Source organism: Plectropomus leopardus, chromosome 14 (assembly GCF_008729295.1).
Source record: "Plectropomus leopardus isolate mb chromosome 14, YSFRI_Pleo_2.0, whole genome shotgun sequence".
NCBI lineage: Eukaryota > Metazoa > Chordata > Actinopteri > Perciformes > Serranidae > Plectropomus > Plectropomus leopardus.
The window spans coordinates 11511636-11537866 of NC_056476.1; the positions used below are offsets into that span (position 1 = coordinate 11511636).

Consider the following 26231-nt stretch of genomic DNA (forward strand, 5'->3'; position numbering starts at 1 on the left):
TACAAATAGATTTTGGAGTTCAATGACACCAGTGTGGGCTGAACTTAAACTTAGAGGCAATTACAATGTGGCTACTTGCTTCATTTTGATTTTCATTACAGAGGATGGTTGTATCTATCTAGATTTTATCTCAAAAAAAGGGACTTTTCAGTGAGACTGTCAGAACGGCAGCGGTTTTGCTTTATTTAAAATGTTGTGGCTGCAGGAAAGTTTGTATTTATTCTGTATTGGGCTCTTGTTGTTATTTTGTCCACCCTTGTGACAACAGAAGTTTTTGTAGTTTGTAAGAGTATTTTTAGACAGTCAATTCATTCCAAAAGTAACAGGCCAGCTGGGATGTTGCTTTATTATGAGTAGGTATTTGCTGTCCTCTGGTGGAAAACCAAGTTATTGCAGCCTGTAAGTATTTAACCCTTTAACGTCCTGCTCAACCATTTGGTGGAGCACATTTTTAGTCACTTTATCTAAAAAATGTGTTGAACTCCACTCAGTCTGATTAAGCTATCTCTACCATTCAGTTCAGACACGATGGCTGTGTGTGGTGGGATTTTCAAAGGTGGATTTTTTTCGACGTTAAGAGTTTCACCTGTTTTACTGAACAGATGTATGTAACTCTATACAAAAAAATAAAAGTGCAATGAGGATCAAATATTTTTTTTATAAAAAAATCTCTATAAATAACAATTTCACGAGGGAAATATGAAAAGCAAAGGCCATATACCAGTTAAGTCTACTTTAATGGGATATGCATTAAGATACATGTTTTCAGCTTGACATGCTGGTAACACCAGCATGTCCGGCTGTTGGCTGACCCCGCTATACCATCTTAAACCAACTAAAACCAGCTACCAGCATAAGCTTTGTTTTCCAGCATGGATGAGGCCACATCTTTGTTTGGTAGAAAAAAATAATACATTTTTTTAAATGTATAGGTAACAGAATTCTACATATATTTTTCAGGACATTTTTCCTCCTTTTTTAATGTCTGATGATTCACTAATTTTCAAATCATTTCCATGTCACCTTTTACTATTTTTTGCAGTTTGCTCACTGTTCAAAGAAATCAATTACATTTCCTCAGGTTTTAGAGGTTTAAATGCTAAAACTTCCTGAATGCAGCACAAGAAAACTGGTGTTGATAAAAATTAATAATTGTTTGTCTCCATCTAGTGCACAGTAACAAATAGTGCATCGGATGTCGTCATGTTCGCGCAATTTCTACGTGCGCGCTCCCGACAGGGTCCTGTGATCAATGCGTCAGCTGTCAAGCCATACACACGCACACCACAGTGCTGTCTCTATGCAAGATTTGTTTGGACAACGAATGAATCTGAAATTCCTCAGAGACCGGAACACACACACAAAGTATGGTGACTGCAGTACTACGCCTATCAAGCTGGACTAAAGCGTCTCGGTGACAGTAAAGTATTTTGACAAAGGTTTGTGTTAACGTTAGGGAGAAGGAGGATAAAAGAGGGGAACAGGTTTTCTCGGTTGCTACGTTGCGGACTTGCTAATAAGCTAGCATCGGAGTTCCACAGCCGGCTTCGTTAGCTTAGCTAGCTAGCAAGCTAACAAGCTGCGGGACATCTAAGGAAATGAGGTGGGATCTTGTCAGTGGGAATTTTATTTTGTTGATATTTTTCAGATTAAAACTGCCCTGTTAAATGTTATAATAGCCGTTGCGAAGTAATGCTGAGAGCTGTGTTGATGTGAGGTGGCAGCCGAGGAGGTGGTGAGGTTGCTCAGGTAGTTATGAGCAATTTCAACATTACAACCAAAACCTCCACGTTAAGATCTTCTTTGAACGCAGACAGTAAAAGCGTCGACGCTACAAACAACAACAAGGAGTGGGGTTTGGTAAGCGATGTGTTTTCCTACTGTCACAAGATGAGTCCCATGGATGACACGATGCAGGCAGGGATGTCCTCCGTCCAACCGGGACTGGACGGACACCTGCCGTTCCTACACACCCGGCACCACAGCACCCAGGACGGGTTGTTGTTCGACCTGAGCTCCCCGGCCACCTTCCTGGACAGCAGCTCTTTGGACTACAGCGACAGCGACGGGAACAACGCGGGTCCGTTGTTCGAGAGGAGGAAGAGGTCGCGGTCCAACAGCTCCAGACACCGCTTCAACGAGGTGGTCACGGAGCTCGGTCCCGAGGAGGTGCGGTGGTTTTACAAAGAGGACAAGAAAACTTGGAAGCCCTTTGTGGGACACGACTCGCTCAAAATTGAACTGATGTTTCGGAAATACTGTGAGCTGAACCCTGGTAGAGCAGGCTCCCAGATCAGCGGTGGGGAGGAAGAGTGCGGTAATAACGGGGTGGAGAGCAGAGGACTGAACGGTGCAGTGCCGGTGGAGACGAGGACCAGCAGTGTGCACGGTGGCAGGGGGTCCCTGGACACGTCCACCGTGTCCTCGGAGGAGAGAGACCCTGACAGCATTGAAATCAACATGGAGCCTGTGTGTGTCCGGGGAGGGCTGTATGAGGTGGATGTTAAAGAGAAGGAATGCAATCCTGTTTACTGGAAGCGTGAGTATCATAAAAACAGATCCATAATTCGTTTTTTTGCTTTGCATCAGTCACACCATATGTTGCATCACTGGGTGTTTTCCAACAGGCCCTGGTTCCTGTTATGTACATGTGCCTCATGTATACTTTATATTCTGCAGTATAATGTCTGACAGCATGCAGATCAATGAGCCACTCACAAGCTTATTCTGAGACTCATTGTGAGCAACATCCATCCCTGCTCCCTTAACCCTTTGAAACCACAGCAAATTGCTTTCATTTCTTTCAAAAACATGATCTCAAAAAGTTGCAAGAAAGTAAGTCAATTTTATTTTTAAAGCCCAGTATAATAATAAATCACAGATTTCCTTTACAGCATCCCTTTGTCCTTGGACCCTCACAGCGGATAAGGCAAAACTCCCCCCAAAAATCCTTTAACAGGAGAAAAAATGGTAGAAATCTCAGGAAGAGCAATTTAGGGGGAGGGGGTCCTCTTCTAGGACAGACAGATGCACAATTAGTAAAAGGCTACAATAAAATAACATAAACTTGGCACTAGAGCTGCAAATTGTAAGCACCTCCCTTAATTGATACAGGTAAAGTAAACCATTATTTAAAATTTAAAAAAGCATAAAAACTTTGCTCATTTAAACAACACCAAGTAAGTTTTTCCTCAATCGAAGCTCACAGCAACACATTGCATTATTGTATAGCTTATTAATCGATTAAATGTCACCAGTGTGATTCAGTTCTTAACTGTCAATTAACTGATTAGTGATTAATTGTTATCATCCCTACTTGGCAAAAAAAGTCACGTAAGGTAAGGTATACTTTTTTGTGCCACAGGGAAATTTGCCAAGAAAAAAAAAAGCCAAGTTGCTGGTTGCCTTTCTTCCAATGCTTTTGACAGATATCAAACCACTTTGCTCGCATTACAAAGGTTTAAATGATTGTCAAAGGCACCTGAATGCAGCACAAGAAAACTGATGTTGATCGGGGTGTCCAAGGGTTAAAAGAAATAAACCAGGATATAATTATCCACTCATTTGCTGAGTCCTGCATTGTTTCGCAGATCTTTCACTGGCTACAACCCAGGAAGTCAGTCGATTGGCCTCAGCTGATCTGTGCTAACTAATTCATGGATATTTCCAGGAAAAGGAGGCAGAGTACAAATGAGGGCGGTCACTACAGAGCCACTGCAAACCTGACCTCGATGAAAAGGTTCACGGGTAGCTGGTTCTTTTGAAGGTTAACACCAAGTGACATTTAGAGAAGCAGTACATTTCGTCAATGTTCATGCTGTGGATGTAAGTCCATTTGTAGTCCGCTCTGCTCACGCTGTACCATTTCAGCTTGGCCTATAGCGCTGCAATCACAATGTAATGTTTGCATTTAAGACCTCGATGCACAACACTTGAGTTGGAAACTAATGCATATCAGTTAGGAAGAGAGAGGACAGTTTATGTAATGGGAGACATGAAGAGGAGGGGATGTTGATGCACTGTAATAGGAAGTGAAGCATCTATAAAGAGACAAAGAAGGCTTTGGAAGGTGTAATAATAGCTTTATATTCTAACAAGATGAAGAGGTCACTTTTCACCTCATGAGAACCTAAAACACCATGTTATGTGAAGAGTTTGGCTTATCTTCTCTGACCAGACATGAACCACCTTAACAAATGAGTGAATAGTTTCCGCTGTGAGCCTTTATCAGTGTGTCTTATATGTCTGTCTTTGCCTTAGCATTGTGGTGGGCCTCTCTTTCTATAAGCAAGAGTCTGCTTGCGTGTTTTTGTCCAACTGAGCAGTTTCAGTCTGTGCAGAAAGAGCCCTGTCTTGTGCTACATTCACAGCTCTTTAACAATCTTATTCACCACCAGAGAATCAGTTAATAATGTCACTCAAGACTGTAATCAAAAGTGGCCTCGCTCCGAGAGCCACTGAGACTTGTTCCTCCTGGATTTGTCAGACTTGAGTTGAGTTAAATAGAAAGCAGTTTACGTCATCCAGAGCACATTCTGAAAGGCAAAGTGATGCACACAGTTACTTAAAAGTGACTATACCCAGCATCGTTACATCCATTTTTACAAGCTTGCAGGGCCTTTGTTGGCACATCGTTGCATGTCTTGTCTTGTCATCACCACCTTCACATCAGTGGGATAGATTTAAACCTTTGACAGGAGTGTGCACCATGTCACCTGGACCCACACGATAGAAACTATAGGTCACTCTTTTCCTCTATCTCTGTCTTACAGAACAAGACCATATTCCAGTCATGCGAGGTCAGTGGTTTATCGATGGCACCTGGCTCCCTTTAGACGAAGAGGAAAGTGACCTCATCGAACAAGAGCACCTGAACCATTTCCGAGGACAGCAAATGCAGGACACCTTCGAAACGGATCTAGTTGTGAAGACCGTCGATAGCAAAGACGGTGAGAGAACTGGGAAGGGGAAACATAGAAAAGTAAGGTTGTATGATTTTTAAGAATAATGTGGCAGAAGAATCCAGAAGAAGATTGTTTTAAACAACGCAGCACTGAAGTGTCCATTCTGGTGACTAAAGTCTGAATAAATAAACGCAGCTGATAGCTTGATTATAACTAGATTTTAGAGTGAATGTTGTCATCGAGTCAGAGCATGGTTTGTGATAGAGACATAAGGCCAAAACACATTATTGCACACTCACCAGTGTTCACTGCTGCATTCACTAACCCTGCAGTATTTTTTATTGCAGGCAGGCAGCATCTCGTAAAAGAACACCTATATAGTGCTGTGTTGGGGCAGTGTGTCTGCCAAAGGCCCTCATTAGTGATAAATTCCATGAAAAAGTGAAGTCATCATTTTCACCATAAAACCAGAAGAAAAGCATCGAAAGTCACAAATAGTGAGCCCTGCCTGCTGTAGTGTCGATGCACAGTCGAGAGAAACAAATGGAGCAGGTGCTTCCATTCATGTGAGTGCAGGTTTTGTCATGTCATCCTCCCAACGTAAAGCAGGTGCAGTTCGTACAATCCGGCACGTCTCTCTGGCTCAAGAGAAAACCTAGCAGGCTCTAGCTGCGAGGGGCAATAAGAAAGAAGTTCTTTGATTCAGCAGTCTCCTTAAGGCAGCCAGATATACAGGACCTTCACTTGTGATGAGTGTGTGGGTGTGTGAATGTGGCAGAAAGAAAAAGATGCAGCAGCAACCTGTGAGACAATATTTAGTCTGCATCCTTAAAACAGAGCAAAGATGTGTGAGAGACATTGCGAAGATAATCTGGAAGATTTATCAAAAATTTGAAATCATCAGCCTATTTTAATTAATTGCAGTTAATCGTGGAATTACACTTATTCCTCAAACTCTGATTGGTATATATTTTAATAATACCTACGTGATGACTGAAACTGTTAAATTGCTATTATTTGCACAGAGCCTCTGCAAGTTTTTTGCTTGCCTTGTTTCGAGCACACTGCACTGTAGGTCACATGTCAGGGTTTTGTCACCCCCCCACTCAAAATAAATTAAGGCCTATAAATAAAGCCATCAACAGAGCAGAAGAAAGTGACTACAGTAGGTCGATCAGCCTTGTTCACATTGTCGCTTTGTGCCATGTACTCAAAGCTACTGAAACTTTTGGTGAGCGAATCGCCATTTTACATCAGAAGCGGTAGGTCAGGATTTGTGTACATGTACACATGGACACTATATAAGCAGTCACAAAGGACAAAGAGGAAGGGCACACAAACTGGTTGTGTGACACTTAAAGGCTCCTCTATTGCACAACAGACTGATCATATGGCCTTAGCTTGTCTAGAGGTTGAGCTTCTGCTCGGGTAAATAATGCAGAAAAGACTGAGTCACAATTTTTGTTTACAATAACTTCCACGTAGAAACTTCCCGTGTCATGTACATAAAAAGTGGCACTGAGCAAACGCTGCCTCAATTATTTACTTTTTAGCCACCAAAAAGAAGCACACCTAAAAAAGTAAATGGCAGTTTATGTGTGTGCTATATTTAAAATATTTTCACCGTGTCACCTTGTTGTTGGACAGCTTTTTGCAGCGGGTAACTGAAGCAGTTATCGAAAAGCCACCAGGCTCCACTGACAAAAAACAAACAATAATCTTACTTTGCAGAACACTGTAGTTACTGGTCTTCTGCGACATTAATTGGTTAGTGTGTAAGCTAAAGCAGGGAAAATATTCCAAATATAGAGTGCATTTAAATTGATACAGATTATTTTTTCAGGTGGGTAGAGTCCATTTTGCCTGAGCCCCGTCCATAGTAGCACATTGCTTAGCTTTTGAGACGATAGATTTCATTTGTCAAAGACATTAGAAAAGCAACAACAAATCAGTGTTTAAAATAAGCACAGCAGAAATGTCAGATAGGTTGTACCAACATGTTTAACTATATAGCTTTACCGTTATGGCTGTAAATGACAACAGAAGTGATTGTTGTTAGCGCAACATCACAGTGATTTGGTCTATAATTCTCTTCACCATATCATGTGCTAGATAAATACATACTCTTACACAACATGTGTTTTTTAAAGCGTAATGCCTGCTTTATTTTTGCACAATCTTATGATATCTTTTAATGCACGGGACTTGGAAGAGCGAGCATCTGCTTGAAAGCCTCCTGCTGCCTTTGTTGGCACATTATTTTCCACTCCTATATTTAGCAGAGTGTGAAAGCACAGTGAGTGATAGATGCTGCTAATTCACCTTGTTCAGTCTTTATCACAGGGAGCCTTTAGAGTAGAGTATTTCATCTCAGAGCTAATAATCTGAAGCAGTTGGAGCCATAAGCGGGCTACCTTGAACTGCATTACAATTGAGAAATGGACCATAAAGCCAGGGAGCCGGGCTCTGACATTACTGCAGTACATACATTTCCCCTGCTATGTCTCCCCCGCCCTGTCTCAGCTCTCTTCTCCCTTCTGTCTCTTTGTGTCTGAGACTAAAGATTAGTAAAGCAGAAGACACATGGTAGACATACCAGCATGCCATGCTGGCATAACATCGTAATGTGGGCAGAGGCTAGGTACAAAAAGTACACAGATGTCCTTTTCCCTCATGATGCATGATGCTTATTATCATGAATCGTAAAGGAGGGAAGAATCCAAATGCATGACAAATTATGTTCTACTGCAAAAAAACAGTTTTCATATGTGAACAGTGGTTGTTTTTCACAGCAGTTTTTCAGATATAAAAAGAAACAAGGATTGCTTTGATAGCTTTTGTGAATATAAAATGTTGAATTGTCCTTCAAAAATGTTTTTCTTACTCAAAAAGAGCACCAGTGACTGTTCAAAAGTTGTATCCGAAAAGACGTTTTACAATTGTCTCTCTCCTTCCAAATTTCTCTTCCTTTATTAATATTACTGTGGCTAACTTTCATTAAAGAGTGACTGCTGCCATTTGACTGCAGAGGGAAGTTGACAGTTTCCACAGATCGTGAGCTTGTGGCATCAAAGTGGCACTCACAGCTCTTTTTTCAGTTATTGAGGCTGAAAATGGCCACGAGGGCATTACTGTTGATGGATTTTACAAACTGTCTTTTAATGTTTTGATTTCCATTGGCCAACTTCGATCAGCAGAATCTTTTCTTAGCATAATGATTGCAGACTTATTTTCCAAGCCACGCTGAGGCAAATGTTTTTTTTTTTTTACAGAGAGCTGGATATGAAATAGAATTTCTTCAAACATTTAACTAGAAGATGATGCCATGCATTCATTTTAAGTTCCTTTAGTTTGTGTGTGTGTTTTCGTGTAGAGCAGTCAGCTTGCGGTGGAAACTGTAGGGTGTGTCCCAGTCTGTCAGGCTTCTCCGACGTCAAAGGAAAAATAAAGCCAGCAGGCTGGACACAGTGTCATCTGTCAGCATAATACTTTTGGTATGTTTGAGGAGGAAGACCAGCACGTTGGTTTGTGTACATGACATATTCAGCTGCGTATTTATTTAACCTCCACGTGAGGCTCGAAACACACTGCACGATTGATATCTAACACATGCTTTAAAGAAATGGAAGTTGCTCATATAATAATGAGCTTTTAAAATGTTTTATCTAGCCTCATTATTTCCTTATTTTTGTGCCAATACCTTGAGTCAATATGACATCATCTAAATGTGCCCTTAGGTAACCCAAAAGTCATGTAATGTGACCTAAACCTCTAGGATGATCATAAAAAGACTTGTTCCTCAGTAGATTCATATTCTGCACATAGTGGACATTCCAGTCATTAGGGAACACCTATTTATGGATGGATCCATCAGTGTTGTAATGCACAAAAGGACTTCACTGATAGCTTTTGCAGCAAACAAACTTCTTGTGCACTCAGCAGCTCTCTGCTCCTCAGCCCTTTCACCTCTGCAGAGGAAGACACTGCTGACATTTGCAAGTCTGATGTCGGTGTTATCACGGGCGTGAAGGATTTAGTCAGATAAGGGACTTTGCTGATTTGTTTAACAAATGCCGAAGAGGTCCTTTTAAATGTCAGATCAAGACATCCCTTTACACCTGATTCAGTGATTTGCTGAACACTGATCTGCTGTAAGTGAGATTCTTATTTTAACCAGTATATAATGACCAGAGGATGATCATTTGGACATTCATTTTACTTATTATTAAAATACAGCAAACATTTATCAATATCTGTCACATTTTATAAATAACGCATTTAATCTCCATCCATTAGTGTTTATATATGTAAGTGTTGCTTTGTGTTTTATTGATATAGTACACTAACTTGTTTTGTTTGGGTATTTTAGACTTTTTTTTAAAACAAGATGATAAAATTAAGATTTATTGAATTAAAACCATGCTCACTTGTCAATATAGAAATCCAGGTAATTTAATTCAGTATTAATATAAAGTTATTTGTATTTGTGGAAAAATGCTTTACCATTGTATCTCATATAGCAGTGCCTATATTTCAGACTCTAGCTACTGCAATAACAAAGCACAATAACAGGAACTGCACATTTATAAGAACTGATAGATCAATTGTGTTTTCAAAATTATTCTACACCAGCTTTAAGACAATATAAATAAGAAATTAGCAATAAAAAATCATCTTTCTCTCCTCAAAGATCATATTTAACCAAGCTACATATCATTTCTAATTTGTCAGACTCTTAGAGTGACATTATACTCTTACAGATCTGTTTGTGTGTTTGAAGTCAGTTTGTTTCTTCCTCTTTGAGTTCATTCAGCATCGGTTCCTTTAAACATCCCTAATATTGAAAGTAAAACTATTTATTAACCCAAATAGAAAGATAAGTACTGCCGGATGCTGAGGGTCACTTTGCCCCAAATCAAAAATACATCTTTTTCCTGTTATCTGTAATGATATTTATCACTTTAAATTGTTTTGGTGTGAGTTTGCCGTGCTGGAGATATCAGCTGTAGAGATGTCTGCCTTCTCTTTAATTTAATGGAGCTAGTTGACACTCGGCTTTTAGTGCTCGAAGCGACAAAAACATACATTTTAAAAAAACTCAGCAGCAATGTCTCTTACCGGAAATCATGAGCCAGCTGCTCAAGGTAATCCGCAGATTTTGCTGTGAGCACTTTCATGTAGGAACTATTTTTATGTCCACTTAACTACACTCGCCAACTGTATCATCACGCTGAAGGAAGCGTGCATCTACTGCTAGCTCACCTAGCACCACTGAGCTAGCTAACATTAAAGCTCAGCTAAGGAGGACGCCTTTAATGTTTCTTGCGCTGTCAAGAGCATGAGCCTCTTGTCCAAGAGCAGAAGTATGCTGCTTTCTTCTTTGAGAGAGGGCAGACATCTTTATAACCAATATCTGCAACTCCCACCAAAACAACCTATACTGACAAACAAAACTACAGCTAAGAGAAAACGTATTTTTGAGGCTTTGGGGTTACCTGTCCCTTTAAGGGTTTTTTTTTTTGTTATTTGTGTTTCTTTGCAAAGGCTCTTTAAATGTTCACTAATATATTTTTTGTGCAATTTGTTGTACAATATAGATTTTTTTGTCATAGAAGACTAGCAGTGTATTATACATTCACAAAAGATTTTTTAAAAGTGCTTAACTTCATGGCATTTTAAGTCTTGACAAACAAGACAAAGATTTATGATGTAATGAGTGTAAAACAGATGCTACCTCAGTCATCTTAGGCATGTGTCAAGCAGCGCTGCATTTTGAGCTGTCGGCTTACCTACCTGCAGCCTACAGGCTCTGTCAGTAAACCAGTACGGCTCAGTGTCCAGGGCCTTCATGTGGTAACCTGATAGCAGCACTACTTGATAGACTGGCCTGTTCAAGAGTGATGACAGTGGTAGCCTGTGTGACTGACACCAGGGTAAAAGCCATTACTCACTCTCTCTTGGTTGTTAGTTCTCTCCCACCTGCCCCCTTTCTACCTCCCTTTTCTGTTCAAATGGAGTGGATATCAGACGAGTGCTAAAACTACATGTCACAAGCGCAAACGCTGCCAAGGTACTGTAAAATACAAAGTTCTTTTCTTTTTTTTAACTTCTGCTAGCTTGTTTCCTTTCCTGGTAGATCCTAGGTCCTTATGGAACTAGATTTTCCTTTCTGTTGTTGTTCAGACCTGTTCGTTCTAAGATTTAGAACTAGACCTAGGCTCAGTTAGAAACGGTTGTATTAAAATGGATTTAGGCTCCCCTCCCCTCCATTGCAGCCTTAACTGGGCCTAGTCGCTAGAACTTCTCCCTTTTGTGCTGTGACCCAGAGTTTGGTACTGCTGTTGCTGCTTTTTGAGGAAACCTTTGTATGTGTCTCTCATCTCCTCGCTGAGATATAGAGCAGACAACATGATTCACTCAGCTACAGGGGCAAAAGCCCTCAAACCAGTGGATGTGAAATAAATAAGCTGGTCCTCAAAAAGCCACCCTTCTTTGCCCCTTTTTTTTCTTTCCAGCCCCGCCTTCCACTTTCTCTCTCATTGCTCCCTTTTTCTCATCCCTTCTGGCAGTATGACCGTCATTAATGAACCACCATCGCCCGCTCTCTCTCTAAGAGCTGGGAACAAAGCTCTCTGTTGAGAGCCAAACACAAGTGATGAGCCGAACAGTGGAGCCATTGTGGCTCTTTACTATAGCCTTCTAACACGTTGTGTATAGAGTCGCCCTCTCAGAGGTCCATCACCGTCCCAGTTCTGGGTGTATTGACCCTCTCGTAAATGCTGAACAGAGAGGTCTCGGGGTCTTCATCTCATGGTAAACCCAAGCGAGCATTGACCTCAACAGAGACCTGTGATTTTCCTGCATAACCCATTGCCTGGGTATTGTTCAAAAAAAGTTATAGCACCACTATCATACCAGTATCCTTTAAGTGATACAGATACCTAAAGAGTACTGCATTCAGTACCTTCTTCCGCTACTTCATTTGATACCCATCATGTGAATGGAGTACATGGAGACCACAGGCATGTTGTATAGCCATACTTTTATATGTGTTGGTAGCATCTCGGCACACTGAACTGCCAACTTGTCAAATGCAACACGCTTGACTTCAGCACACTGCAGACTGCCTGAGTTGTAGTGGCTGTGGTTGTGGGACAATCACATGTCACCCAGAGTCAGAGAGCACTTGCTGTAATTGGCTATGAGCAAAACCATACGAAGAGTCATTTTTTTAGACCTGGGTCCAAAATGACTGAGTGCAGCTATCGTTTGATAAGTTTCACTGCTTCTTGGTACTTTGTTATTTCAGTCAATACTGTAAAGGTATGGAGCACCAATACCCAGCCCTACCTCTTGGGTTGAGAGTATTACAGTACTGATAGTAGTACACTTAAGTGACATTAAATTGCAGGGATAGTTTGTATTTTCTGAAGTGGAGTTTAATGAGGTACTTATCCATAGTCAGTGTATTACTTACAGTATATGGCTGTCAGCTATGCTTTCTTCACAGCCCCTAATTTACTTCACAAAAAACTTAATTTTACCCCACAGAACATGGGAGGTGCTGGTTTACTGCTACCTCAATTGTAAAAATTGAAATTGAATAAAGTCAACCAATCACATAAACAAAATAACAAAATAACTCGGCAGCAGTACATCAACCAGCTTCCACACCAGCACTCCTCACTGCTTCTCCAAACTGGGGCCATGCCAACAGACATGTACTGTCGGGAATACGCTGACTGAAATCCTGCCTTGTCCTTCTCTGTAAGAGGAGGGAAAACATTATGAGGGATTTGTAGGTGATATTTTTATCATGCTACTGCTAAGAAAAAGTTCTTACTGAAATATTGCCTCACATGAGATCAAAACCCAGTACCAGACCAGCATCATGGCACATTGTTCATACAGTTAGTTTGAAGAGCCCATCCTTTTCATTTCACAACTAAACTTCCTGCATATTTCCCAAACTCTCTCTTCTTTTTCTTCTTTTACTACAGCAGTTTACTCAGTTCCTCCCCACTCTGTCACATTCTCCGCCCCTCATCCCTTACTTTTTAGCCCTCCTCCTCAGTCGTGGTCCCTTTTGCCGTAGCTGTGTTAGAGAACTCCCTCAGTAAACTCTTTAACCGTTTTTGGTTGACTGCCAGTTCCTCTGTACACTTTGATCCCTCTGCATTTCCCTTCCTTTCGCAATGCATTGCCTTTCATTGTAAAACAGGAAGTGACCTTGTACAGCCTAAAAGTATCACTTCATTTTACTGGCTGCACTTTAACCAATATTTTGTATTGAAAGAGTTAAACTAAAATACTCTATTGTAGCTGGACTAGTATCTCCTGTTTTACATTGGACCAGGCTGCCAGTGAAGCTCAACTGTAGTGGCTTGAACAACCCTATGACCCTGTAACAGTGTGTAGTTCTCATGGCAACTGCCACAGTCCTTTTCTTGTGAGTTCATGAGGTAGATGAGGAAAGGAGGCCACTCTGAAGTGTTTAAGATGAATCCAAACCAGGTGGTGAAAAGATCTCCTCTCTGAAGAGTTGATTGTTCCCCTCCTCTGCGAGTCATTTAGTAATAGTTTGTGTGCTGATAGAGGTTAAGCCTGTGTTTGCTTTGCAGTTGAGTGGTTTCATTTTAGGATCTGCAAAGATAAATGGAAATGAGTGACAAAGGAGACTCTATCTTTCACCTGAGGTTCCTCGGGACATCAGTTTCATTGTTTTATGTGGTTCGGGAAAACAATTTCCTTACCTTTCTTATTCCAAATGAATGCCCTTTACTCCATCACTTTTGTTCCTTGTGGCAAACTCTTCCTCCAAACCCAGCTTGTCCTTCTCCTTTAGAGGCAGCCCTTCCAGCTCAAACTGGTTGCCCTCAGAGTGAATAGCTAAGGTGCAATTACTGCTTGGCCTTGAATTACCCACCGGTCATGCTTTTCCAATAAAGAAATTAGCCTGCTGGGCTACAGAGGCCCAGCTTAACTCCACCATGTGACTCACGAACACATAGGCTCTGATTATATATCCTATTTAATAATTCATATGGGTAATAGAAAGAGAGAGATGGCTAAATTTTTGAGCTTCTTACCTCATCCCTGTAGAACTAGCACTAAGGAATGAGTAATAAATGTCCAAATATTAAAGGATGAGTGAGAAGAAATTAAAAGGATGCACAGGTCTGACATACGACAAAAACAAGTCATCTCTATGAAGGATACTCAGTATGCTGAAGCACCATAGTAGGACAGTGATTATATTTCTTGAAGAACTTCATTTTGCATTATTTGTGGGTCTGTATATCTACAAGTTTAGCAAGTTAATTAAAAAAGCATTCTGGAGCGTTTTATTTCTCCAAGTACTTTACGCTGTTCTTCAGGGTTTTAATCTCCAGATTGGTTCAGAGCAGTACACAAAGCAGTGACTGTGCACTGGACCTACGCCAAAGTCTGCCACCAGTCTCATCCAAATGAACTTGACTGCACGGTACATTTAAAGGACATGCTGCAGAGACATAAATAACTCTCTCAAGTCAACCAGTTTCATTTATTGCTCTTAGCTTCTGTAGCAAATGTCTCCTCCCTCGCCATAAGTCTGCTCTTACTTGCCCTTGTCACTGCATTATAGTGTGAAACAACATTACAGAGAGAAATTGAACTGAAAGTGACTTGAATTTAGAAATATATTCACTGATGACACACAAGCAGGACGGACAAGCAAGAGCTGAAATATGCAATCATGGTGTGTGGTAGTTTGGTGTGTTTTTCTTTCCAACTGCAGATCAATGCTCCAGACTGCATTTGATTGAGCTCTGTGAATAGATTGATCCTATATCTTTGCTTTTTTTTCACTGTGTTTGCGATGATCACAATTCATAATGTCTTCAATCTCTCTCCCTCCCTCTGTGCTCATCTTGAAAATTGTAACAACAAACCTTTGTACTGTTGGACCTTTTTCCTTCACCCTTTTCCCTGATCTTCCCCTCTCTTTGCCCAATTTCCCACACTGTCCTCCAATGCTCTTCTCTCTCTCCTCTGTCCATTCATTCACTCACTCACCTCTCACTGCCAACCCCTCAAACAGCCATCCACAGTCTGAAGCTGAGTCGGACCCACGTGGATTGGCACAGCGTGGATGAAGTATACCTCTACAGCGATGCCACAACCTCCAAAATTGCACGCACAGTCACCCAGAAACTGGGCTTCTCCAAAGGTCTGTAACTCACACTTTAATTATTTTTCCAAATAATAAGGCGGACAAACAGTTCCTTGAATATATTGTATATGTGTATTTGTACGTGTACTAAAACTGAATCAGTTTTAAGCCACTATTGGGACATTTAATGGTTTAAATAATTTACTCAAACTGTGTTTACTCAAAATTACATTACTGAACACATCAACTACAACTTAAACATATGGATGATGAAACCAGAAATGTAAGGAATTTTTATTGAACCAAGTTAATGCTACATGTTTTGAAATATAAACTATTTGTTTTGTTTTAGTTTGAAGCCAAATATTGAACATTGGGTCAAACAAGACTAAGTCTGCAGCCACACTCTTGGTGAGGCTTTACTTCTGGTGATGGTTGAAGCTTAATGCTAATGTCAGCATGCAAACATGCTCACAATGACAATGTTAACATGCGGCTGTTTGGCATGTAGTTATAAGAAGGTCACCATCTTAGCATGCTAACACATGTGCAGATTAGCAGTACAGCTGAGACACATGGCAATGTCATTAGGGATGTCCTGACTGAGTTTTTTTTTTTTTTACCCTGTTACCGATCTGAGTCATTTAATACTGAGTGTCAGCCATCACCGAATCCTGATCAGATACTTATTTTCCGAGAAACTGCAGTTGCACAGTGCACATTTCAAGTGTATTTAAGTTATTAATTAATCTAATGTACGTTATGTACAGCTGAATAGCTCTGCAATGCCTGCGTCCAAGCAGGCATTTTTAATTTAACTTAATTTTATCTTATTATTTTGACAAAATAACAAAGTAAATAAATAAGAATTTTTATGGCTCTTATCACAATTCCAAATCCAATTTTTTTTTTTTTTTTTTTTTTTACAAAATAACCAAATAAACAAATTAAAAGTCAATTAAAATGTCTTTACAAATAGCTCTTATCAATTCCACTTAGTTAGAGCAGTTGCAGCAGTTACTTAAATGTAGCGTTGAGAGAAAAGGGCATAACCATGGCTCTGAAAGCTCCAAAAGACGCAAAAACCTGTATTCTCTACGACAGGCTGGTCATCTTTTTGGCCATTTCACTGTCTGGAGGAAAATTCTCTCCCCTTGTAAAAGTGTCCTCCAGTGTTTGTTTCCTTTGTGAATCTGTATTTCAGTGATCGTTTATTCTTAAGGTGCTGTATAGGTGTAAAGGTGTTGAATGCTTACTGAAGCTCTGTTACTGCCACCTCACAAAATGTACACATTGCAGACATTACAAGTGGCTGTTGGACTGCTTTTGTATTCCTATTTAAAATGTTTCCACGCTGTAGACATTTTATCCACATCCTGCCATAAATTGTGCTTTCAGTTTATGACACCTGTGTAACAGCTGACATTTAAAAAAAAGATCAAGCGCAATGTAGTCGACACTGATCAATTAAAAAAAATACCTTGATGAGCCCCGATACTGAAATTCAAGATTGGATCAGAACATTCCTAAATGTCATTAATTTAGCAGGTATTTGGTCATTAACCAATGTATTCAACAAAGAGAAATTTTGACCTGATAATGATGCTAGATGAACAGCCAGAGAAAGTTAGAGCAATCAGAATCTGGTTTTTACATACATTTACATATAGAAGGAATATGACTTGGTGTTTTGGTGCAAAACAATTAACATAAAGGAGAGAATAAAAATAGAATAGAACATACGATAAAAAATATAGAAGCAACCTTAATGTATAAAATGACAAAATAGAATATAAAGGACACAAAATGTATGTACAAAAGGTGCAATGGAGGGTCTACTATTTCAGACTGGACCAAAGTGGTGGCCCAGCTGACCAAAGAGCAACATTTCCATCTATAGAGCTATAAGCTTCAAACCTTTGCACCTGTTCCCACTTTTCTGCCCATCTAATGCAGACATGATATAGCTGCATTCACACTGTCCCACCATCTGCTATTATTAAACAGTAGTTTAAACATGGCTGGGTACAGTTCAGTCTCTTAACTGGATTAGCGCGGAGAATCACGCAGCGTCCATCTGTTGTTCTCAGGGTCTAGTTTTGATCAGATGGCCCAAGTGTAACAGAAAAGACGGCAACTGCAGTTTGACCCCGTGTCCGATGTTTGATCTTTATGGACGACTTTAATCTGATCTACAGTCTCCCAGCCCTACGGTGCATTTTCATCTCCTGCTCCCAGATTATAAGAGGAGGGGGTGGCACCGGCTATGTCAATCTCTCTTGACACACAAATGCTCAGTGATGGGAAATCTCCTTAGTGCTATCCAGACAGCAGCAAACTCCACTGGCTCCGATCACCTTGCTGCACAGCACATGGCAGGATCAGACTATAGACTCTAAATAAGGACACACACTCAACCCTCCAGTCACATTTCAAGTGCTGGCACAGTCTCAAGCCAGATTCGTAGCTAGACTTTGTGTCTCACCTACTGGCCTCTTTGGACTCAGAACAGCATGTTTCTTTAAATGCAGTCACACAGATATTTATAGCTTTCTAGTGAACAGTGTGGGAATTTCTGTCTTGAGCAATACGGCATATAAAAATACTGTGAAAATGATTTTCGTAGTGTGCAAAAATCACAAGCTAGATAGTTATCATCCAACCCTGTCCTCTGTCGTCTTCCAGCCTCCAGCAGTGGAACGAGGCTCCATCGCGGTTATGTTGAGGAGGCCTCACCTGAGGACAGACCCCCTCAGACTACGCACATCGTCTTTGTGGTCCATGGGATTGGGCAGAAGATGGACCAGGGACGAATCATTAAAAACACTGGAATGTGAGTTTTTAAAAAAAAAGGATTATTGAAATTAACATTTGTTGATATGCATGTTTCTTGTGGAATATAAAACACAGAGTTGTTCACTTTTGTTCCGTTAGAATTTGTAAAGGCTCTAAAGCAGGTTTTCATTCATCTGCACACCAACCGAATCCAGTCGAAGTTAAGAAAAAAAGTCTCCCTTTGATGATGTGATGTTTGTATTGCCATGTTTGTTTGCTGTTCCCTTTCTCTTCTTTACGAGACACGGTCTGTCTCTCACACTTCTCTTTCTGTCTTTGTGTTTGTTCTGTGGCTTTTAGAAAGACAGCTCACTTCTTCTTTCTTTTTACTTTGTTTCTCTGTTTGTCACAACAAATCGTGATTATGTCTTGCTCTTTGAAGAAGCTCTTAACTGTGCTATAGCATTTTCTGTGTGTTCTTTGGCCTTCTGATAAAGGTTTTGTTACATGTTGTGATTTTTTTAACTGACAAAGGGTTTTAGATAGCAACCTGTGTGACCAGTTCTTGTGTTTCCAGAAAGCTTCTTCTTTAAGCATCATTGCCAAGTATGTAACTAAGTGTACTAATGGAATGCACAACTACAGTCCTCACAGAAAAATGTAGGCACAACTCATTACATAACCACAGCTATTGTTTAAGCTTTGCCCTGGTTCTGTTGACAAAAAGCCAATGAAAGTTTTCTATTGGATTTTGGATTATTACAGAATATAAGATCTGTGACAAACAACTGCTCATGATACTTAAATATTTTGATATCACAAGTGAAAGCCGCTTTTATTATTTTTATCGGTAAATGCAATTGCTAGAAGTAAAAGGCTAATGTTGGGCCGAAACGAACTTCATTATGGTCACATGACTTCAACATAACCACCACAACGAGCCTGTGAAGCCGTGTTCATGAGAGCGGTATTTGCTGAAAATTCATTAAGCTGGGTATTACCACAGACTTTATTTCAGGCATCTAACCGAAAACAAAAAAGAACATTAAAAAAACATTGACTTGATGAGGGAACTGTAAGTGCAAAAATGCAAACTCATTTCAGGGTTTTAGGACTTTTTCCTGAAGCACTTTATAAACCCAAGAACATTGATTCAGTGTTAATACAGACTGTATTAATCACTGCCCATTAATAATTATCATATTTTCCTTCTTCTGGGAATAAATGTAGGGTGAAATATGTACGAATATTTTCACCACAGTTAGTGTGGCCAGAGGGGAGTCCAGGTTTAATATTACAAGCACTGCCGCCCCGCCTTAGAGCCGCTGTTGAATGTCTCACACTTTTTCCCTCTGCTTTGTACATCCAAGGCCACCTATAGTGGAAGTTATTTCCAGCATTCCTTTTGATAACACTGCACCTGCAGCTTTTGTATTTTGTTCCCCTCACCAACGCCCCTCTCTTTCCATCTTTCTCACCCTCTTTGTCTTCTCCTGCTGTTCTCTTACAATATACGTTGGATCATTAAATTTCCTTCTGTGCGGTTGCCAAGAAAGCACAAAGAAATTTAAGGAAACACAAGGGAACAAGGAAACATAAATATGAGTGATACATTACTGGAGTGAGGCTCTGCAGCATGAGCAAATGCAGAATCAGTGGAATACGATGCAACAAAGGCACTTTCCAAAAACTTTTTGAATCACCAGCTAAGGGGACAAGTACATGAAAAAAATCCACCAGCAGGCATGTTTTTTACTGGTCAAAAATTACTATTCAGTTTACTGTGTGTGCACCAGCCAGGACTGATGGGCGCAAGCTACCTGCAGTTACCGCTAGTAACACCAACCCTTTGAATGACAGGGCCAGCTGCTGCAGAAGCAAACTTTTTTACTTTTACTGCACCTAGTGATCCACTGCTTAGTGCTCTGAGAGTGGAACAATCAGTAATCAGACGGTATATTCCAATTGTGCTCCTGATGAATGGTCCAGCTGCAAAAATATAAATTGCCAAAAAGAAATTATGTGTGGGGAAACCCTGCTGTAAACCTTCAGCTATAGATTAGCATGGTTGAATTTGTGTGTGTGTGTGTGTGTGTGTGTGTGTGTGTGTGTGTGTGCGAGCATGTGTGTCAGACTCTGACACAGATAGTAGAGGACAGAAGCAGGGTGCCTATAAATGACACCAGAAAGTGATAGAGACTCTCAGCATAGTTTATTCAATTTCTATCTCTGCACAAAAATGTATCCGCCAATGTGATGAATAGCCTCCCGAGAATTGCTAAATGGAAAAACCTACAGAAGGGAAACATTATTTGAATCTAAATGAGTTGTCCGTACAGCTGGCCATTATGCTATATTAGCATTAAACATAAGTAAAGTTATACCAACATCATGAATTCACATTACAATCTTTGCTGCCATGTGTGACAAATTAAAGTATTGAAAGCTTTGAGAAGTGCAAACAAAAATGTGTTTCCTCTCATTTTATTGGGGTGCTGGCACAACTTACAGAGATGGATATCTCACAACCTTGGCACACAAAACCAAAATTCAGCCAGTCAGCTTGATACCGCTGGCAGATCCTGCCGAGTTCCCTTTGTCTTTAAAAAGCTTGATGTTTTGATGAGGAACTTGTCAATAGTAGATATTTGTCCAGAGGCCACAGTGGAAAATAACAGGCAACAATAATCACTGTAAGAGACCTGATGGAGAAAATCATTACAATGTTCTTATGTTTTTAAAAATGAAACACCATTGTGTCGCTGCAGCTCATCAGTGAATTGATATCTAAGCTGGGAACAGTCCTTTTCTTTGTGTCTTTGTGTTGTGTACTGTAGACAGAGAGCTCTACAGGCAGTAGTACTGAACATGTGGACTCGAGCCATGTGTGTCTCTGTGTCACAAAGTTAGCGTCAGTCCACTGACTGCAGCTTAGGCCGGCTAAGCAGGTAAAGTAGACCAAGTCAAGCTGCGGAGCACTTTAAGCCTCGCTCCCAGCTCCCTGTAGATTACAGCATACACACTCTTCCCAGCCAAGAGGAAAGCTCAACCTGACACGTCTAGCCAGTTCCTTGTTTGGTTTTTATTTTTCTAACCTAAATAAGTTCAGCTGTGTCTTTTTGAGTGTCATCACCGGCTGTGAAAAAGGAAATTGTGGCGTATTCTTATGCACTAAAACAAAAACAGAGTATCTATTCGCTACGTTTTTTTTAGCTAAAACTATTATGTCAAAGCTCACTTCCCAATTAATGCCAACATAAGAGCGAGGGACTCCTTGTGCGGGTGCAGCACAGAGAGCTCTGTAATGCAGCGTTCAACCCTGTGAGCATTTCTTTCCCCTGCTGACACACTAGCCTGCAGATAGTCCTGTCAAAACCTGCATTAGGTACTCCATTTACAGACCAGCCACCTAAAAGCCTCTCTCAGCCTCCATTTGCCCGTGTAAACACCCAACCTCACCCTCTCTCTCTCTCTCTTTGTGTATTTAGAGTTTCTTGTGAGCTAATGCTGCCCCATATAGGACGAGTAGCATTGCAGCCACTCTGTGTGTGTGCGCGTTTGTGTGTGTGTGTGCATGTGCTGCATCAGGATATGCAAAACTGGTGTCATTCTTCTCCTCCTGACAGTCATTAAAGTACATAAGAGAACAAGTACAACCCCAGACTCCTTAGTCTGTCTGATAGAGCATGTTACTCATTCACTCTCCAGCTGTCATTATAATACGCTGCTGCCCACAACACGGGGTGACGACGTTGTTCCTGAACGAACCACCTTCTCTAAATTTCCTACCTGAATGTTTTAGCATATCAACCAACCTGTGCCCTCTAAACAGTCTCAGCGTGCATTTGTTCTTACATACTGTATTGTTTTTATCGTTGTGTGTCTGTTCAGGCTGAGGGAGGGTGTGAGGAAGATGGAGGAGAAGCACTTTTCAGAGCACAATGACGAGCATGTGGAGTTCCTGCCCGTCGAGTGGCGTTCCAAACTTGCACTGGATGGAGGTAAGTGTGTGTCTTACAGACTGCTTATGCCTGTGTGCATGTGTTTATTTAGTGTGTTTGCTTTGTGCTTCAAGTGAGAGCAGTTAGTGTGTGTGTGTGTGTGTGTGTGTGTGTGTGTTGTATTTAAGTTGTTCAGTCTTTCCTGTTCTGTTAAAAAAGATGATGATGCATAGCCAGAGTCAGAGTGTGGACCCGCTTCAGAATCAGAACTGCAGCATGTAATAGCGCTGCAGCCCCGCGGCCCGCACATACGACCAGTTAGTCCCACAACATGCAAATACTGTAACAAGTATGAGCTGTTCAAATATTTGCTAAGGCAGCACATTTAAAGTACTCCCTTTGGGACATTTCAAACATTTGACACTTAGATAATATATTTAAACAAAGGTAATTCAGGAAATACATTTTCAATAATATTTTTCTGCTTATTTCTGCATTATTCTCAGCACAGCTCCACAGTTAACCTGCCTGATTGAAGCAGCTCTCATATTCCAGCTGGCACAGAAGACTAAAAAAATCTGCAGTCAGAGGATCAATACATGAAAAATGAAATTAAATAATTATTATTATAATTTCATTCAAAATATTTATCATTGAACACTTGGATCTGACCCACACATTCTTTTTTTTTACCCAGAACCAAACCCAAAAATAAAATTACAACAAAATCTCACCTGCCAATCACCTTTTTGTGGGTCACCTGCAACACAACTGCAAACTAAATAATCAACATATAGTTAAATTCATATTTCCTTGATGGTATCAATACAATTTAAACATTATTATCTTTGTAAAGGTACAATTTATGGCTTAGCTGTTGTATTGGATTGCATCAGCAGTTACAGGTGTCGCTAATAGAGTGGCCGCTGAGCGTATGAATTCTGTCTCCATCATGTGGCACTAAAACTCTGTTTTTGATGATGTCGGTGCTTTGTTTCTGTAGATACGGTAGATTCAATAACCCCAGACAAAGTGAGAGGACTCAGAGATCTACTCAACAGCAGTGCCATGGACATCATGTACTACAACAGCCCCCTTTACCGGGATGAGGTGAGTCACACTCCTCCAGACATCAGAGTTCTCCCTGGACCAATATTTCTACCAAACGCTTATCTACTCGCCTGTCTCTGTCCAGATTACCAAGGGCCTAACGCAGGAGCTAAACAGACTCTACACACTCTTCTGCTCCCGGAACCCCGAGTTTGAGGAGAGGGACGGCAAAGTGTCCATCGTGTCTCACTCCCTCGGCTGCGTCATCACCTACGACATCATGACTGGATGGGATCCTGTGCGCTTCTGTCAGCAGGAGCATCACGCTGTGGAGGAGGAGCTGGACCTGCGCTGGATGTCCTATGAGGAGAGACACGTTTTAGAGCAGCTACGGATCACAAGGAACAGGTAGAGAATCCTAATGTGGATCCTCAGTGACTCATAGTTTGGCCTCTGACATTTACGGCTGTAAGGACACTCGAGAGACATTTGGGGAGACAGTGGTCAAGATCTCAGGGAGGCTTGAGATATAACTTTTGATATACAATAACATAATTTGAGGAAGTGGTTAATGTAAGTTTCCTTAGCACAGTGTTTTCATGGTCATGGAAAACTTTGAGAAGTCATGGAATATCACAGTCACATTTTCCAGGCATGGAAAAGTACAAGTACAAATTTAATTAGTTTAATACAACATAATGGTGAATTTATTTTCTGTAGCTGACTGCGTAATGATGATGGGGTCCTTGAAAAGTCATGGAAAAGTTTTAAAATGTTGTCCATGAGAATGTGTGGGATCCCTGTGAGCACAAAATAGCAACCAGTGAACAAAAATTACCTCCAGATTACCTCAATTTCTCTTGATATTATCAAGAAAACAAGCTGTTCCTACCTTTCAAAGCACCGTCTCCTAGATTCAATATTAAAACTTGCAATTGTCTCTTTTTTATGAGCATCACATCTCATTTATGTGTGCTGCTCATCAAATGCCCCATTTTCAGATGGCAGGTTGTGTTTCCTGTTTATTTTGTGAGGCATCAGGGTATTGTGATATCTCATGATCAAATGAAAGGGAAGAGACTTTTAATATATCTCCTCTGCACCACCCATTGTGCCGTGTGTGCAGTATCTTTTAGTGTACGCACCATTACCTCAGTGAGATAAGAAACTGCTGGAAAAGAGGTTGTTGATCTGAGTGATACTTTTCTGCTGGGAAAATGGGTATATGTGTCTCGGTAGTTAGAGGTTTTTAAAAATGCATACAGGGATGTTAAAATCAGTGTTTTCAAGCTATGGCTTCAGAGAAGTTTTTCATTTATTAACACTTTCCCTTTCTGCCTCTAACAGGTTACAAGAGCTGGAAGATAAACTCCTCACACTGGAGGCCTCAAAACCCCCGGCACGCCCAGCTCTCAAATTTAAGGTCAGATGCTTAATTATTTTGAAAATACTTAATGCGTACCATTACAATGTGATATTACTCAAAATCGATAAATGATCTTGTTGTGAAGGTACTTGCATAGAAAGACTAAACTCTGTTCGACAGCACACCACCAAACGCTACGGCTAAAGTTTTGACTTCCTCGCGTAATGTAAATATTTGTGCTACCTTTAAAGGTGTGTTAGTTTCATGTGTTTATTTTCTATAAGACAAAACAGAAATGGTTACTGTTCAAAGCATCGCTCAAATGCTATCTGTGACAAACCCAAAGACCCCACTTTACACATTTCTATCATCTGCGCACCTTTCGTTTCCCAGGTGGAAAACTTCTTCTGCATGGGTTCTCCTCTGGCGGTGTTCTTGGCTCTGAGAGGGATCCGTCCTGGTACCAGCTGCCACCAGGACCACATCCTGCCCACCTCCATCTGCAGCAGGCTCTTCAACGTCTTCCATCCCACAGACCCTGTGGTCAGTCTCTCCTGAATTCCCCGTCGCATACAGATGCTCTTTCTCACTCAGGGTTTTACACCAAATCTAGATTTCCGCTTCTTAATTTGATTATTCTTACTTTTAATTTCAACTTTACTCACACACACCAGTTAAAATTTAAGACGTGCACTGTACGTATTTGACAACTTGAAGAAGTGAAGGCATTTGTCTGTACTATAAGCTAATTGAAGTTTTATTGCTCTGTTCAGGCCTACAGACTGGAGCCCCTCATCCTCAAACATTACAGCAATATTGCTCCTGTTCAGATACACTGGTAAGACTTTTTGGGGGGTTTGTTTGGGGTAACACTAACAAAAGCAACTTACAATCAATATGCATACTTCAAAAGAAAGCAATCAGGATAGTGCATAATGTGGGATATTTGGAGCACACGAATACACTGTTTTTAAAGTCACATGCATTGAAATTCATAGATCTGGTCAAATGTAAGACTGCAATACTCATGTTTAGAGCAAGAAATAATTTTCTTCTGGTCAACACCCAAAAAATATTTTGTGACATGGAGGCGGGGTTATAATTTAAGTGGAGAATTTGATTTTAAAAAACAATGCGCTTGTGCTTGAAACATTTCTTTTTGTGTTATTTGTGCACATTAAGCCGCTGAAAAAGCTGTGCATTCTTTTTATGTATTTGCCTAAGAATGTTTTCAGAGTATGTTTGTGCGTATTGTTTTGGGTTTCTTTTCTTATCAGGTGTAGCGCCACTAACCCCACACCCTACGATGAGATCCGGCCTACCTTCCTGAACCCAGTCAAAGACCCGACGTCCGACACTGAGAGCATCCCCAGTCCGAGCACTTCTCCCGTACTTAGTCGCAGGCATTATGGCGAGTCCATCACCAATCTGGGGAAGGCCAGCATACTGGGTAAGACACGACCACAACTCTTCAAATTATGGTCTAGACTTCACTCTGATCGTGTACATAAATGACACAGCCTTTAAAAGTTACCTCGTGGGGAAGAATTCAGTAAAATACAGTATTAAGGATCTTAAAACTGTTTTCTGTTTGTCATCAGTATGATTACTCTTGAAGAGTTGTTAAAATGTTGATTAAAACCAACCACCTTATTTAGCTACTTAAAGGAATAGTGTGTAAGATTTAGGGAGATTTACTGGCGTCTAGCGTGTTTGGATTCCTCAGGGTTCATTGTTACAAACAGACCTTGTAATTAAAATGCAGTAAAAACACTGTATAAAGCAGTTTCATGTTACAGGATGACTTCATGTTACAGTTACTCCTCTCCAAAACAGACTTTGTGATTTAAACAGCCAAAAACACTGAATTAGCAGTTTCTTGTTTAAAAAAAATCAATGTTTTAGCAACACTGCTCGTTGCAGAAGGTCTTCTAAATACAGTACCCAATCAAAAACACGCATGGCCTTATCTAGCTCCATCATTTGTCAGTGGTTTGTTAGTGGTTAGGACCTGCTATGGAGATTAAAACGGCTCATTCCAA

General features: G+C 40.6%; 1 protein-coding gene across 2 annotated transcripts in view; it reads left to right on the forward strand.

Annotated features, from left to right (window-relative positions):
* The first annotated feature begins 1278 nt into the window (after nucleotides 1-1278).
* The window catches only part of ddhd1a (DDHD domain containing 1a), a 29314-nt gene continuing 4361 nt past the window's right edge, over nucleotides 1279-26231 (forward strand). The window contains exons 1-12 of one of the 2 annotated variants that reach the window (XM_042500136.1): nucleotides 1279-2539; nucleotides 4773-4949; nucleotides 10873-10974; nucleotides 14986-15114; nucleotides 17743-17890; nucleotides 21724-21833; nucleotides 22777-22883; nucleotides 22969-23231; nucleotides 24171-24246; nucleotides 24583-24732; nucleotides 24963-25027; nucleotides 25467-25639. In XM_042500136.1, coding sequence (XP_042356070.1) covers nucleotides 1756-2539; nucleotides 4773-4949; nucleotides 10873-10974; nucleotides 14986-15114; nucleotides 17743-17890; nucleotides 21724-21833; nucleotides 22777-22883; nucleotides 22969-23231; nucleotides 24171-24246; nucleotides 24583-24732; nucleotides 24963-25027; nucleotides 25467-25639 — 2284 coding nt within the window. In that variant the 5' untranslated portion in view covers nucleotides 1279-1755. The remainder of the gene's footprint in view (nucleotides 2540-4772; nucleotides 4950-10872; nucleotides 10975-14985; nucleotides 15115-17742; nucleotides 17891-21723; nucleotides 21834-22776; nucleotides 22884-22968; nucleotides 23232-24170; nucleotides 24247-24582; nucleotides 24733-24962; nucleotides 25028-25466; nucleotides 25640-26231) is intronic. The other variant, XM_042500137.1, reaches the window with a different exon arrangement.